General features: G+C 41.7%; 1 protein-coding gene across 1 annotated transcript in view; it reads right to left on the bottom strand.

Annotated features, from left to right (window-relative positions):
* Positions 1-17,766, bottom strand: part of Spata6l (spermatogenesis associated 6 like) — a 42,890-nt gene that overhangs the window by 8,689 nt on the left and 16,435 nt on the right. The window contains exons 6-9 of the mRNA XM_038330814.1: positions 10,892-11,016; positions 8,416-8,493; positions 7,106-7,345; positions 4,131-4,233 (exon numbers count right to left, since the gene is read on the bottom strand). Of these exons, the coding sequence (XP_038186742.1) occupies positions 4,131-4,233; positions 7,106-7,345; positions 8,416-8,493; positions 10,892-11,016 (546 nt within the window). The remainder of the gene's footprint in view (positions 1-4,130; positions 4,234-7,105; positions 7,346-8,415; positions 8,494-10,891; positions 11,017-17,766) is intronic.

The following is a 17,766-nucleotide window of genomic DNA, read 5'->3' on the forward strand; positions in this document are numbered from 1 at the left end:
AACATGGTGTATGCCGCCCTTGGAGGCAAACGAGCATCAAGCAAGTTCCACTGTCCTTCCCAGGACATTTGCTGTTGCTTGCTTTTGCTGTGCCAGGGAAGAAGTAAAAGCCCTGCGTTTGCAGGGTGCACCAGTGATTTTCAATCGCAGCGCTTAAATTAAATGTCAGAGGTTATGAAGCGCTTCCTCCTCCCAGCCCCACACTGTCCAGGTCAGTGGTTAGCAGTCACTCTGTCTGGTCTGAGTTACCTCCACAACACTCTGCAGTCCTTTCAAAGTACAAACTGTCAAGCCGAACACAGGGAACTCCACTGTAAGGCTATCCCATGTCTAGTCCCACCACGGGGTAACAGAAGGAATCATCACCAGCCCTGTCCAGACTAAGAACTCCAGGCAAGCTGCCATGACCTTCACTGAGGACAGACTCACACATTTCAGTCCTGAGGTAAAAATCCCCCCAGGAGTGCCTTAACCCAGAGACTGTCAATTAGTAATGTACAGTCCAGGAACCTTAATGGGGGTGGGGGTCCTGATGAAACCTCCAGATTAAAACCTGCGTTCATAATTACACTAAGACATGATTCATTCCTCCCATTCTCCCACAGTGTAACAAACACCACCACAGCGCATCTAACAGTATTATCCTAATGGCCAGTGACTTTCTCACTGGTGTGTTACATTTTACAATCATTCAGTTTCAATTTCTAGCACGCTAAATGTGGCTAGCCATCACCCATGTCAATCAAAGCTCTTTCAAGTCCTCAACATCGTTTGCAAGTGGATCCCAACTGCTGCTGAGAGCTGGCTCCCAGTGGATCCCAACTGCTGGGAGAGCTGGCTCCTACCTCACTAACTGGAATCCAGTCAGCAAGTGTCATGACCACCATCAGTGTCTTGCTCCTTCGCCTTCGGAAAAATGGCAGAACCAAACAACGTATTTGCTAACAGTCAGCCATGCCTTCACAAAGAGTTCACACCAGGAGGAGGTGCTGCCTGTTTGCCAGCCTAGCCGTGTGATCAGTCACACTACTCAGCTCAGTCCCCTGCAAGTACTGAGGGCATCTTGAAAATAAGCTGCTTCTTAGTGACCTCAGCCCATGGGAATGTCTTGGCTGGAGAGACCTAGAGAGACAGGTCCACAGTTTCCAATGTAACCTGTAGTTCCTCAGAACGAAGGATGCTAAGTGGAATGCACTCATGCTCATTGATGGAGGAGAGTTATCTGTCTATGTTTCTTTCATTGGTTAATTAATAAAGAAAACTGCCTTGGCCCTTTAAGAACAGAAAATTAGGTAGGTGGAGTAGACAGAACAGAATTGTGGAACAAGGAAGTAGAGTTAGGGAGAGACGCTTCAGGCAGTCGCGTGGTGAGTCTCCATGCTGCTGTTCTCCGAGATGGATGCAGGTTAAGATCTCTCCTGGTAAGCCACAACTCGTGGTGCTACCCAAATTACTAAATATGGGTTAAAGGAAGATGTGAGAATTAACTAATAAGAGGCTACAGATAATGGGCCAGGCAGTGTTTAAAAGAATACAGTTTCCGTGTAATTATTTCGGATAAAGTTAGCCGGTTGCTGGGAACTGGGCGGCGGGACACAGCCCCGCCGCTTCACACTACAGATTGGCGCTCCAACGTGGTGACTAAATCCACGTAAAAACCTGTAAAAGCTTCAAATAAAGGAGAGAGAGTGTTTAACACGGCTTTTTGCTGTTTGCCTGGACATGCTGTAGAGAGATCTCCTGTTTCCGCAATAGCGGCACAAAAAAAAAAAAAAAAAAAAAAAAGCTGAGTCATTTTAAAATGCAGCTTCCTGCGCTGTGCAGCCAGTGCAAACTCTGGCTATAAAGCATTTCAGTGGCTTTTATGGACTGGATGTTTGTGTGCCCACTGGGGATCGGAAAGAAGGTTCTCTGAGACCATGCTCTGAGGCAGGAGTGGCTCCGGCTCTGCTCCGCCACGCTGAATTGTGCTGACCTCAGGCAGGAACTATCGTAATTACCATGATAACAGCGCAGTTAAGGTTTAGACTTGGCTATAAACAGGCAGTACCATATTATTTTAAGAAGTGGTTAACCTTTTAAGAAATGCTCCTGGATAGTAAAAAATTACAGATTCACAATAGGACAGATTCAGACATAAAAGACTTTTAAATGAGTCACAGTGTTGGATGAATGTATGTAGGCTTGAGAGAGAGAGAAGAAAATATAAAAAATAAAGTTAATGCCTAAAAAAAGGCTAAAGTCTTTAAAGAGACAGAATAAAGTAAAGTGATAGAATGAAAATAAGCCGCATAAAAATGGAAAATTCACAGAGAGTCTGGATTATGTATTTTGTTGTGTTTTCTTTGATTTTTTTGACTGTAAAGGAGCTAAGTACAGAGAGACATTTCATTATATGGGCTGCCAGTCTAGACCAGAATGGACATCTTAACGGTATGACTTCAGGATTTGGATCTAAGAACATGATGCTTTGGAAAAGAGTTTCTTCTTTTGTTTTCACAGAGGACGAGACTCTGTGGATTGCTTCTATCCCAATATGGTATGATAGACCACGCCCTCCTGAAAGGTTGCTGTGAATATCTTCAAAAAATTACTTCACTCAACTGCCAACTGAGAGGAACCTAGCACACAGGTTATACCATGAAAGACCTAAATAACAACGCCCCCATTCAGCAGGAAGCAGTTTGGAGAGAAAAAACTGCGCCCCTTTTCCCAAATATTGCTTATAAATGTTCTTTTACATTTAAAGGGGGAGATGATATAGATATGAATTTGCATTGGTATAGATTTTAAGGTCAATTTTGTTATATGTATATGTATTTCTGATCTTGATTAAGCTATTGTGATTGTAGTTCATTTTAAAAACTGTAATGTATAATTAGGAAATATAGGTTGTTAATGGATAATCATTGATAATAGTTAAGCTTGTAGTCATGTTATTAGATTTTCTAGATATGTAGAGATATATTTCAGTTAGATAGACATTCTTCATATCTTTCAAAGACTGCAGAATATGGCATTTAATGTTTTTAATAACTTAGGGTTTTTCATGACAATGAGACACGTCTGCTCCTGGCAGCACCAATCTACTTCAAGAGGAAGATGGGCATCGAAGAGGCTACTTATGGAGTTTGTTAGCCATTTGGGCAAGAAACTGCTCTTGCCTGGACTGTTGCATAAACTGGACACAAGGAACCCACAGAAAGAGGACTGCTAAACTTGCCTAAAGGTGAGATGGTCTCTCAGGGTTCCTGATTCGTGAAAGAGTCTGCGAGACGTTCTGCAGGACACAGCAGAAAGTGACTGAACTGTCTTTGGAATTTTTCTGCTTCATGGAATTGTCTGCTGGATACTGTGGGCCTGAAGCCTGAAGATGGATGCCCCAACGGTACAGAGGAACTTTGGGTGACTGTCCAGGCAGCGAGTTGTCTCTGTCATTTCTAGAGTTTTATAAGTTACTTATTTCTTGTTTACTTAGGTAGCATTATATCCTTCTGGAGTCTTTGATGGAGTTGAAGAATAAATAGATAGTTATAGCTTTCCTTAGTTATGATAAAAGATAAAATAGATTTAAATATTGTAACTGTAATACTTGCTTGATAACTGTTTTGTTATATGTAATTTTGCTATGTTAAAGTTGAAGCCTTTCTTTTTTGTTTAAACAGAAAAAGGGGAAATGATGGAGGAGAGTTATCTGTCTATGTTTCTTTCATTGGTTAATTAATAAAGAAAACTGCCTTGGCCCTTTAAGAACAGAAAATTAGGTAGGTGGAGTAGACAGAACAGAATTGTGGAACAAGGAAGTAGAGTTAGGGAGAGACGCTTCAGGCAGTCGCGTGGTGAGTCTCCATGCTGCTGTTCTCCGAGATGGATGCAGGTTAAGATCTCTCCTGGTAAGCCACAACTCGTGGTGCTACCCAAATTACTAAATATGGGTTAAAGGAAGATGTGAGAATTAACTAATAAGAGGCTACAGATAATGGGCCAGGCAGTGTTTAAAAGAATACAGTTTCCGTGTAATTATTTCGGATAAAGTTAGCCGGTTGCTGGGAACTGGGCGGCGGGACACAGCCCCGCCGCTTCACACTACAGATCATTAAAGGGATGTTAGTAACAAGAAACTCGAGTACCTCTTCTCATTGGAAAAGCGAAGTCTAAAAACTTCGATTTCCTTTTGGACTTCTGTAAGTGATGTTCCAAATTGCTTTCACCAAAGGGGTTTTCACTGTCCACCTGAAAGTAAAGGAGACATGTAAGATTCTTCCTGCAGTAGCTGGGACTACCTTCCCATTACCCACAATGGCTCCCCTACCCCCATTCAGAGAGATACTTGGAAAACAGCCTAAATCACGTTGCGGAGTATGGTACATTTTATGCCCACCATCTCCAGCGAGGCTAGATCTGAGGGTGGGTGTCAAATGTGAGCACAAAGAACTGAAGGTTGATATAAGGCAGCATAGAGTTTTCACCTCCTGAGAGCTGGGATAAAGGTGTGAGCAGCCACACCTGGCCCAGAATCCTTTGGACTGCACAGAGTATTCCAATTCCAATTCAGATTCTCCTCCAATCTAACCATCGAGATTCTTTTAAAACACAATAGAGCTGGGCAGTTGTGGCGCACACCTTTGATCTCAGCAGAAGCAGGCAGATTGAGTTTCAAGGCCAGCCTGGTCTACAGAACAAATTCCAGGATAGCCAGGGCTACACAGAGAATCCCTGTCTCAAAACCAAAACGAACCAAGAAAGCCCACAATAGCAGTGACTACTCTCTTAAAGTTACAGGCCATGCTTCCTAAGACAAAATTGGTCAACATGACCTGCAGAAGCAGGTCAAATGCTTGAAAAAGAGATTCTTCTACAGCGTAAATTTTAAATTTTTGAAATGGACTTTGAAATTTTTATTTTTTCAGCAAAGCAGACTACAATGCTAGTGTTTATTGAATGTCAAGAAACAGCTTGATTATGTTTCCTAACTTAAAACATTTAATTTAAACTTTTTAATGTGTATGAGTGTTTTGTTTGCATGTATGTCCATGTACTACATGTGTGCTGGTGTCCACAGAGGCCAGAAGGGGGCATCAGATCCCTTGGATCTGGAGTTATCAACAGGAACTGCTGTGTGGGTGCTGGAAATTGAACCTGGGTCCTCTGGAAGAACAGCCAATGCTCTTAACTGCTGAGCCACCTCTCCAGATACAAGTTCTCTAAATTTTAATGCTTCTATTAACGATGCCTCAAACATGAACAGAAAATCTGGCTAATCAAATATGTAAGATGACCTATAAAAGAGCTTAGCATATAGTCAAAACTGTAATGATTTGCTAAACAAGAGAAATGGAAATTTTCACTCCATAAGAAATCTAGCCATTTTTTTTACAAGACGAATTACTCCACAGTGGCAGGGACTGCATTTGATAAGCATGAGTATGGAACAGAATAAGTCACACTGTCCAACATAAATGCAAGCTATCAACACTTTATGGAGCCATATTTAATGATAGGTTACTACATTTTTTGCCAGGCATCTTTACCAAGACCAACAAAAAGAAAACAGCCATTTAATATTCTGTGTCTATGAATAGTCCTTATTTGGAGATTAGCTAGTTGGTGTTTTCTAACCAGAAAGCTCAATTCTACTTAGAAACAAATTACACACAACAATCTCAGCAGTGCCTAGACTGAGATTTACCTCACCTCACAGCCTGTGTCAAATGCACGATCATAATTTCTAGTGACTTTAAGTGAAAATGTCAACAATTTATCCATCATTTACATTCTAAAGATAGTCACTAACTGGAAGGTGTGATAGAGTTCACAGAGGGTATGAAATAACAAAATCATTAATTTGAATGTCTCTATATATTGCTATGGGATAACCCTTCTGTATGCTATGAATATATGTTGCTCTCATTGGTTGATAATAAAAGTTAATTTGACCTATAGCAAGGCAGAATATATCTAGGTGGGAAAACCAAATTGAATACACAGAGAAGGAAGAGCAAAGTCGAGAGAGACTGGAGCCAGTTGCCCAAGAAACAAGATGCCAGCAGACTGGTAAAAGCCACAGAAATGTGGTAATACATGAATTGATAGAAACGGGTTAATTTAAATGTAAGAGCTAGTTAGTAATAAGCCTAAACTATAAGCCAAACATTCTGTATTAATATAAATAATCTTTGAATGGTTATTTAGAAGTAGCTATGGGACAAGGCAGGACAGATAAACCTCTGTTTACTATAATTACAGACAGTTTCATGGAAAACATAAAGGCTATGAATAAAAAAACTGAAATAATCAAATTAATGATTTGTGGCTGTGTGTGTGTGTGTGTGTGTGTGTGTGTTTGTGTAACTCAGTAGCCCAAATTTTCCTGAAACAGGCTATGCAGCCCAGGCTAGCCTCAAACTCATGTTTATCCTCCTGCCTTAGCCTCCCAAGGGCTGGGATTGCAAGGGTATATCGCAACACCTGACTTGAAATATTCCTTTTATTACACTGATAAGCTAATGTATAAACCTACCTTGAATGTCTATTTTATAATACAGTAACTAAAAACAAATTTTGAAGATAGCCACAAGGACTACAGTGACTAACCATGCCCACTGCTTCTGGTGACTAAGATTCAGAAGGTTCTTTGAGTGAGGCCCATCCTTGCTTTTTCCCCACTAACATCCTGTCCCTGCTCAGCATTGGGCTACTAAGCATCAATCTCATCGAGAAGGCAAAAACTGTTTCTTATAAAGGGCTGGACCTTCACTTTGAATTGAGGCACCTTATCAGCCAGCCTTTGATTGACATCTTCAGTTCCTGGCAGTACACAGGCGCCTCTGAGTAACGGTGAGTTATCTATGGGCATCATACTCAATTAATACTGTTCTAAAATTAAAAATGGGACGATTGAGCAAATTCCCTCCGAGATGCCTTTATAGACATTGCCTAACAATGACTCTGGGAAATGAACATCATTGAATGGCAGCTATTATTCATTTGAATTCCCTCTGTAGTCACTACCGCCACGTGTTGGCATGGCTCAACGCTTCTTTCTCCCTCTCCTATGCACATCCTCACTGCAGCAAGTTGCTCTGAGAAATTGCTTCAAGCTCACATGTCTAACCACAAACGGAGGCTTTTTGGCTCCAGGGAGCCTGAAGCTTTTTCCGAGGTTCTGCGGAGTCGGCTGGTGCTGGGTGAGACGTCTAGGGGAAAACGGGGAGGGGACCCGGGTCTGTGTGCCTTTGGGAAGTCGGTCAGGACTCTTCTCCTTCAGCTTCGTTTTTCTGTTATTTGTGGGAGTTCTCTGTCCATGTGGTTTCGATAAAGGCTTTTGGGATTTACAGTTCTCCTCCTGAGAGCAGAAAACAAACAGTTTTGTTACACTGCTTCTTCTCGTTAGGCCTTGACCATGCTTGGAAGGCCCTCTGCCCGTGAGCTATACTTCGAGCCAAAAATATTATTGGAAAAATAAAGATAATTCAGTCACGACTATAATAATTAATTGAACATTTAAAAACTAAGAAGAATGCCTCGGATTTTTAGAAGAAATTTTTAAAGAAAGTCATTTATTTACCTAATCTACCATTTAACATAATCACTATGTGTAACTCACTAAAATCACACATTTTAAGTAATAACAGTGAGGTTTATTTGTACTGGGGAAAGTTTGAGAAGGCAGACACACACAGGCACACTCCAAGCACAGGCAGACCACAGACACCGAGAAGCATGAATGGCATGTACAGGTGGACCCAACTGTTTCACTTCAAGGAGTGTACTAAAAGTAGTTAGTGTTGCTATGTGTACAGAAATGAAGGCAGTGTGTCTTAGAGTCAGAGTTTCACCATGTAGCCTAGACTGCCCTTCAACAGGAGCAAGCTTCCACATCAGCATCCCAAGGACTATGATTACAGATATGTGTCACCATGGCCAGTTTAAAATGGTTTTAAAAATATCTCTGTGAATAAACAACCATCTTAGCTGAAATCCTACCTCAGCATTATGACACTATAGCAAAGACTTTGTCGGGCTCCTTTGTGTTCTTCCAGCTGTTCTGTTTGGTGTGTCTGTGATGGGTGGGGGGTGTGGAGGGCAGGAGCTAATGGTCTCCCATTCTGTTTGGTGTGTCTGTGACGGGTTGGGGGTGGGGGTGAGGAGGAGCTAACTGTCTCCCATTCTGACTGACACCATCACTAACCATCATTCACTTGAACAGCACCACTGAATACACAGCAAATGCACTCTAATGGGACAGCCTGAGCAAATGGTTTGAATACAGAAATTAAATCTAGCAAAAAACTGCCCAGGTTACAGTATGTTCAGTTTCATGTAAACTCAGCAAACTGAGTTCAGGCCAAGAGTCTTTAAACTGGGGGCGAGGGCTCTTGTCATCTCTGTCATTGCCCTTTTAATTATACTTACAGAAAATCTGTTTCTGTGTGGGAACACACATTCTCGGATGGCTGTCCTTGTAGAAAACTCTAGTTTGGGAGCAATGCCCTAAAAATTAAGGCAACATAAAGAGAAGCAAATAAAATTACTGGAAACAATTCTCTTCCCCATCTCTTCTTCATTGGAAATCCACTAAGAACCCAAATGTCCTTCTGTAGTCAGCATAATCAGAATACCTTTTTTAAAATGTAAAGAGTAAGAAGAGCTGTACACATATATCATGTGTCTGCTATACTAAGTCGAGGCCTAAGTCAACTTGGAATACACACTCATACTCCTAACACAACCTTGTGAAGTGGGTCCTAATAAAATTTTCATTTGGACCTGAATGAGCTCAGACAGTTTATATAGCTTGTCAGGCTGGCAGTGGCAGGGCTGGTAATTGGACCTAGGCATCTGCACTCCAGTGCCCATGCTGCTAACTACTTTATCTGAAATACAGGGACAGGAAAACGAGATTAGTAAGGGGGAGGGGCAGGTCTCCTTCCCTGCCCATTTGCCTTGGAAAACTTCAAACATTTATACTCATCAGGCCTATTCTCAAACTGTTTTATTCGGTGTGGTATTTTATCATCCAAATGACTGCTGAGGTATAAAGTGAAGTAAAACCACAAAGTATGGGAATACAAAGAAAAATCCCACTACCGTGGAGAAAATCAACCTAATTGCTAAGGAACTGGTAAGACACCGCTAGGAGGTGACTGGTGTGCCTGTGCCATTCAGGTCATTCCTTCTCATTTTCCACAGTAGCAATGAACACCGAGAAGAGAGAACTGAAATAAATGCAAGAGAATTAGCATAGTGTTTGGGTCTAAGACTGTAAACCCTGTCGGTCCAAGTATGTGCCTGATGCAATACGATGGAGAAAGGAATCACAGTCCCTCCCCAGGATGACAGAACAAGAGGCTCCATGCTGTGACCTCGGCACACACCAGCCACGTAGCTCAGCACACACCACGGGCATCAGCTGCACCTGAAGCCCTGGCAAGTGGTTTGATTTTGATTTGTGAAATGTTCCAGAGGAATTAAACCACTCTTATCTTTTTGCCTATCTATCAAATTGTTCATAGAGTCTGATAAACTGAATTACAAGAAATGATGCTGAGTCCTGAAGGTATTTCAATGCCTTTTAAAGCTTTTTTCCTGGCAATCCCCTGCATTTATAAACAACTCTAAATACAACTTTATATAGGTTAGTCTTTCTGTTCATGCCCAGAACATTCAACAGGCAAGTGACACTGGAGGAAGAATTAAGTGTTTCTCCTTGTTTTGATTTGGAAGATGGCTCCTATTTAACTGGGAACTTGAGGAAAATGAAGTTAATCTGAACGTTTCCTCAGGCCGTTTCCCAGCCACTTTAATTCCCTTTTCAATTCTGAAGGGCAATATGCCAATAACTTGAAGTAATAAAGGGGAGCATCTCACAGGTGCCATGAACTTAAATACATGAAGGCAATATTGGAAAAAAGAAAATAAGTGATTTTAGGAATATTTGTCAGACCCTGAAAGATAATAGGGAGGGCTTAAAGTTATAGGCATTCAGAATTCTGATTAGGACTACTGTGGATGAATGTTTGTGTTTGGTGTATCAGTCATCAGCGGCATTGAAGGAACAATCACACCCTCTGAAGAGGATTCTCAGCAGGGCGGGGACAGTAACTTCACTACACAATAAAACAGCAAAAAAGAAAAGAAAAGGAAAGAAAAGAAAAACCAGTGCAGAAATGCTTTTAATAATTCACAAGCACTTGGCCCTTAAAGAAGAGGTCATCCAAAAAACATAAAAATCCACAAGAAAGAAAGGAAGGAAGGAAGGAAGGAAGGAAGAAAGAAAGAGAGAAAGAAAGAAAGAGAAGTAATTTCAGAGACAGAAATCATGGACCATAATATCAAAATGAATGTCTTGAATTTGGTTTCAGACAAATGCTTCCAGACTGCCTATCTGCCATACCATGCATGGCTCCTCAATTACATCAACCTCTATCAGTGCCCCTCTGCCAAAGGAAACCTGATCAACAACCCCAGCCTTGAATAAGTTGTAAATTATTAGGTTAGAGAATGACTAAAAATGTAGAACATTGAAGGGCATAAAACAAATGTAAGATAATATATCTATCATTAACCTATTTAGTGAAAAAATGCTATGATCGAACAGATCTTCTGACAATCTGCGATAAGTTGAAAGAGGAACCATTTGGGACATTGTATGACAACTGACTATTGCAATGATACAATTTAGATAATAAAACTTTCAGCTTTTGGATCAATAGTGGAAATCGGGATAGTTTGGTGTCATGAGCTGGGCATCCAACCATGGATAAAAACAGAACTGAGGTAACTAAGCAAGACAAAGCTACCTGCCCAAGACCAACCCTGTCAACACTAAAATATTCAGGGCCCAAAAATTTCTTTCCCTGTAGAAGCCCATGTGGGGAGGATCACTTACTGGAAAACCTCTTGCTGTCTTCATAAGCACCTCCCTATGCATGCCAAGGTGTGAAGATGTCAGCTTGGGCTCAGGGAACAGAAAATCTCGTGTATTTTCTTCATAGTAGGCCAGCTCTTCCCATGCTAGAAGGAAAGAAGAAAAATCATAAACAAATGTATTCTACATGCCTCAACTTTAACAAAATAGATGCTCAGATGATGTGCTGGTTAGTTTTATGTCAACTTGACACAATCTTTAGTCATCTGAGAGGAGGGAATATCAACTGAGAAAATTCCTCCTTGAGATTGTCAAGGTATATTGCTATAGGTAAGCCTGTAGGGGATGTTGATGTGGGAGGACCTAGCTCACTGTGGGTTGTACCACTCCTGGATTAGTGGTCCTGGGTTATACAAGTATAAGAAAAGAGGCTGAGCAAGCTACGGAGAGAAAGCCAATAAACATCACTTCTCCATGGCCTCTATCAGCTCCTGCCTCCACCAGGTTCCTGTTCTGACTTCCCTTTATGATGAACAATGATGTGGAAATGTAAGCCAAATAAACCCTTTCTTCTGCAAGTTGCTTTGGTCATGGAGTTTCATCATAGCCACAGTAACCCTACCTAAGACCGATGGTATCAGGGAGGGCACTTAGGTCAAAGTAAACATTTTGAACCTAGCATTTGTTATTCAAAATAAATTAATTTCTATTACTTTTTATCTTGTGAATAATTTAGCTCATGGATAGTCTTCTTGAAAAAAAAAGGAAGGTTGTTACACAAAATTGAAAAATAAAATAAATCTATCCATCTTTCCCTCATCTACGCACCCATCCATCCTTTGCTTCACCAAATATTTACCAAAGACAAATTTTGAGCCAGACCCTGAAGGCAGACAGAAATGAGACAGACACAATCCTGCTCACACAAAGTTTATAGTTTGAGTGGGCTCTGTATGGTTGGGTACAAGGGTGCCAATGGCCCAGAGAGCAAGTAGACTTGAAGTTCTTGGCGAGAATGTTATCAACCCAGAGATGCTCTAGACATTTGCTAAGATCATTTATGAGAAGGGGCCAGTAATGCTACAGTGTCCCGGGGAGCTCAAGACACCCCTTGCATACTTTTTCTCTATCATGCATGATTTTCTAATGTCCTACTAGACATTTCTTTAGGCTAAAAATAACCTAATGGTTATCTGAGCCTAAAATTATGTTACAAAGAACAGCCGTATGATTTTACAACACAAAAAGGAAGTGGCTTATAATGAAACAGGATTCATTTTAGAATGTAAATACTGGCAATAATGATGTGTTTTGATGCACTGGGATTTTCAGACTGCTAAATAGGTCTCAGTAGAGGGCCAAACAACGAAAAAGGAAAATTGTTCTTTTATTTATGCAATACCCATACTTCTAGAAAAGTCAGTGTATTGCAAAACATACAAAATACGGTATTCTCTGTTTTTGTTCCTATGTCATTTCTTTACACTCCTGCCTTAGCAGACAAGCTTCACCACAGTAGACCGAAGAGGATGTCTTCCCTTCTCCACACAGTACTTCCACGGCTTGAACTGGGCTTTTCTCTTGGTTGAGATCCTGTTCTTTCAAGTTTCCCTCTACAATTAACTTAAAATCTTCCATTAGAATTCTTTGCATATCAGACTAAAACCCATGTACCACTGATGAACAGTTTTAATCCCAGCACTCCAGAGGCCGAGTCAGGCAGATCTCTATGAGTTCAAGACAGCCTGATCTACATAGCAAATTCCAGGACTAACAGGGCTACACTGAGACCTACTCTCAAAACAAAACAAAACACTAGTAAGGTACAACCTATTGCTTCAATTGGCCTTCAAGATTTTATATAAATCATGCCTTTAATCACTGCTGCTACTTCGTTAATAACCTACCTCTTAGTTACTTTATTTCATCCCTGATGCCATTTTTGTCAGACTGTAGATATATCAAAGTCACCTCTAGAGTTTTGGGGTTTATTTCTTTGTTTAGTTGGTTGCATTTCTTGAGACAGGGCCTTATGAAGTCCAGACAGGCCTTGAATTGGCTACACAGTCAAGGATAGCCTTGAACTTCTGACCTGATGCTTCTACCTCCTGTGTTAGGATTACAGGCATACGCCCCACACCCATCTCTCTGTTATTCACATTCTCCCTTAACATTCCTCCCTCAAATCCTTGAATTATTGGCTCCCTCTCATCAACTCATAGCCTTGATTTAAATGTCCTACCTAGATGCTGCTCTCAAACCCATGGAAGTATGCATATAATGGAGACTCTAAACACAATCCTTATCTCCACTCATGAAGAAATATGTATGTGAAATTGAGATAACTTAAGTACCTACTTGTATCAGTCACTCTTAAAACAATCACTCTTTTTGAAATTCATTTTTCACAACATTAAAACAAGTTACAAAGACCAAATGTTCTCTAAAATCTTTTTAACTCTTGCTGGCTATTCACCCTTCAATGATTGCTTTGCATTCATGCATTCAAGAAACAACCATTGAGAACTTTCTGCATGCCCAGAGGGCTACATTGGCCTGTGGGGAAGCCTGTGTGCATTTTCTTGATTGATGATTGAAGTTAGAGGGCCCAGATCACTGTAGACAGTGCCCTGGGCTGGTGGTCCTGGGGGCTATAAGAAAGCAGGTTGAGCAAGACATGAGGAACAAGCCAGTAAATAGGACATTTTCATGGCCTCTGCATCAGTTACTGCTTCCAGGTTCCTGCCTTGAGTTCCTGCCCTGACTTCCCTTCATGATGGCCTGTTACCTGGAAGTGTAAAATAAAATAAGCCACTTCCTCCCCAAATTGCTTTTGGGCGTGGCATTTTATCATAGCAATAGAAACCCAAATTAAGACATAGCCCCTTGGGCTATTGCATGAAAAATTGCTAAGAGAATATAAGTCATTTTCTGCCATCATCATGGTTGTTCCATGATACCATTCTAACAATGGTCTATGTTAGCATCGGTACATTCCTGCAGGAACACATGCCAGGCCCGTGGCATATCGCACTCACTGCACATTAGGCTTCTCCTATGTTCCCTTTCCTTTCACTGGTTTTGGGTTCTTGTCACTGCATGTAAAAATTATAGCTACTCAATTATTATTCATTTATTTACTAAGAATTTAAATTATAAAAAGAATTTAAATAAACAAAAACAAGAAGCCAGAGAAGTATAGACAAACTAATTCGCTGTCTTTAGAATAACAAGAACAGATGATTACACTAATTACCAATTCGCAGATATCAGAATCACCTGAAAAATAGGCATCTCTTCATGGGTAGAATTATTTTAGTTTCCTTAATTGAGGAAGAAAGATCCATCTTCTATGGATGACTCTGTTCCCTAGATGGGATGCCGGGTTATATAAGTAAAAAAAACGGGAACTGAGCAAGAGCATGAATAAATCACCCTGTCTTAGTCAAAGTTCCATTGCTGTGAAGAGACACCATGACCAAGGCAACTCGTTAATGAAGCATTGGGGCTGGTTTACATCGAAAGGCTTAGTCCATTATCATCATAGCGAGAAGCATGGGGTCATGCAGGTAGACATAGTACTGGAGAGGTAGCTATGAGTGCTACATCTCAGCAGGTAGCAGGAAAAGAGCTGCTAGGCCTAAGGAGCATTTGAAATCTCAAAGCCCACCCCCAGAGACACACCTCCTCCAGCAAGGCCACACCTCCTCCAGCAGGGCCACCCCTCCTCCAGCAAGGCCACACCTCCTCCAGCAAGGCCACACCTCCTCCAGCAGGGCCACCCCTCCTCCAGCAGGGCCACACCTCCTCCAGCAGGGCCACACCTCCTCCAGCAGGGCCACACCTCCTCCAGCAGGGCCACACCTCCTCCAGCAGGGCCACACCTCCTCCAGCAGGGCCACACCTCCTCCAGCAAGGCCACACCTCCTCCAGCAGGGCCACACCTCCTCCAGCAAGGCCACACCTCCTCCAGCAAAGCCACACCTCCTCCAGCAAGGCCACACCTCCTCCAGCAGGGCCACACCTCCTCCAGCAAGGTCACATCTCCAACTAGTGCCACTTCCTATGAACTATGGAGGTCATTTTCATCCAAATCACCACACACCTTTTGTTTCCTGACTGTGAAGTAACATGACCAGTTGCCACAGGCTCCTGCCTTCCTTCCTTAGGCTGCTTTTCTTAGGATATTTTATCCAAGAAACAAAAAAAGTAAGACAGAGCATTGGTACTGGAAGTGGGACTGTTATATCATAAACCTGATCTCTGGTTCCTGGGTATTTGAAGCTAATTTGCAGTATGAAAGCAGAAGAGTTTGGAACTTTGGGCTAGAAAGTCCTCCAATACTTACGCATAGCCTAATGGACCATTATAGTGCAAGCCTTGATGCCAAAAATGCTGAAAGAAATGCAAACAGTAGAGGCCCAATTCATGAAGCACTCACTCTGTTGGAACTGGAAGACGGTCACTCATGTGACATTTTGGACAAGAACCTAGTTTCATTCTCCCCTTATCCTGAGAACTTGAAGTGAAGTTGTATTTAAAGGTAAGTGACTAGTTAAATTTGTGGAGGAAATGTCAAGATGGGAAGATTCAGGTTGGCGGTGAGAAAGCACTTGTAATCATTAAAGAGATGATCACTTCACTGAGACAAAACCCCACACACTAGAAGATTTGTCTTATGAAGATTCAAACATAATCAAGGGAAGAAAGCCTAAACTGAAAAGGTTCCTTACTCCTTGAAGGCTTCTACTTGGAGGAATGTTTCCCAGGGTTACTATATTTAAGTTGATACAACTATAGTCCAAGGGAGCCAGGTTTCATCTTGAGCTAGCTTTAATACTTGGAAAAGTCATCCACATGACACTGGTTTTAGAGTCATGAAAGATGCAAGGCTGAAGGTGTCCTGACATTTTGTTCCATAGTTTCTGAGAGTAACTGAGACCAATAAATGTGTTCTGGGATCAGAGTCCCTTGCAAGGAGGTCTTGAGAGGCCACTGGGTGGCACCATTCCCTGGGCTGGGATACTGAACTATATAAACAGAGGAAATCAAGTTGAACACAAACATTTATCACCCTCTGCTTCTTGACTATAGATGCAATGTGACCAGCTGACCCCGTGACTTCCCTTCAGTGATGGACTATAACAGTCATTCCTTCCTGGGTTGCTTTTGTTAGAGATTTTATTACAACAGAAAAGTAGCTAAGGTAAGACTGAAGGGGGGTTAGAAAAACTAGAGAGAAAGCTAGCAAGTGTCTTAAAGCCGTCTCCCGAGTTTGATCATTTTTCAGTGACCCAAACCATAGCCAACATGGAAACGGCAGCCCCATACTGAGACGTTTCGGAGCTGAGGCAATAAATAATGTCAGGGCTCCGACTGCCTAATCTCATAGGCCAGGTAAAGTGGCTGAAAGCCCTCGGTGTTCTCAATCAGCTGGTGACACAGACAGTGACGCCGTCGATGCCATCAGTGAGTGACTTCTTCCTCAGAAGGAAACGAATGAGACTGTAAGAAAAGAAATATAGTAACAGCACCAGCTTGAAAACCATCTCGCGTATCTAGAGCATACGACAGTGAACACCATGCTTCCAGGCAGGGAAGCTCACTGTGCTCTCTTAGAGATGGAGGGTTTAATAAAAGCTATTGTCATTATTCCACATGGCAAAGTAGGAACTCAAAGCCATGTCTGCAGGTCATCTTCCCTTGCTGCCTTCTAGTGACCATTACTAACCGCAGTGGAAAACTGAGCTCTGACTAAGCACACAGGTGCCCAGGAAAGAGGCATTTACAATTATACTGACTAGGTATAATTTTCCAAAGAGAACACATTAGTTTAGGAGCTTAATAAAAAGCAAGCACCAAGCTCACAGTCAGACAGTATTACACTGCCCCCCTGTGTCCGTCACTTTCTCACACCTTTGTAAATGACAGCCAGAGCTGGTCTCCATTGATTGGGAGCAAAGTCACTGTGTCTCTTTAGTCACTCCAGTAAATTACAAACAGATCTGAGCATCACTAGTGTATCCCTGATCTGATGGTCAAACGCCCTCTGCCTGTGTGTCTGAAGATGCTGCAAAACTATCACACAAGAATACGCTGTCTAAGCGGGGCTGTGGTTGGTGCACACCTTTAATCCCAGCACTTGGGAGGCAGAGGCAGGCAACTCTGTGAGGTCGAGACCAGCCCGGCCTACATAGCTAGTTCCAGAACAGCCACAAGAGAAATCCTATCTCCAAAAACAAAAACAAAGCAAAACAAAAACACAACAAAAAAATACAGTGTCTACAGCAAAACAAAGAGGTAATGGATTGGCTGATTGACTAGTAAAAAAAAACTAGTCTCTGTGGCTCATATGACCCTACATGAGACTTTAAGCAAATTTCTTTTACCTAGTCAGTACCAAGAACCACAGCTGCTGGCATATACCGTGCTCAAGTAATTAACTGATTAATATGCACAGTACCTGACACTGAGTGAAATTGCTGTTTTCAGTAATTTAAATTGCGTGCCACTGAAATCACAGTCTGAAATTGGAGGGCTGTGGACGAAAAGTGAGCACGCACAACAAGACTCCCATTTTGCATACGATTAACTTGTGAGTTATAAACAGTACGCATGCTGTCAGTTTGAATATCCCCAGGCTTCATGTCCAAGCAACTATTCTTATAACCTCACAGACAGATATGTGGTTACATGAAAGACTTGTAAATCTTAGTGCTCAGCAGGGTGAGACAGAAGGATCACAGGTTCAAAGCCACCATGGGCTTGACTAAAATAAAAAAATGCAATAATGTTTAACACATAAATTCTAAAAAGTACTTTACAAACATTTATATTCAATATATTTACACACAGTATTCTATGTATAGGACAGATAATTAGATATAGGTGCTGTG

This window comes from Arvicola amphibius, chromosome 1 (genome assembly GCF_903992535.2).
Source record: "Arvicola amphibius chromosome 1, mArvAmp1.2, whole genome shotgun sequence".
Lineage (NCBI taxonomy): Eukaryota > Metazoa > Chordata > Mammalia > Rodentia > Cricetidae > Arvicola > Arvicola amphibius.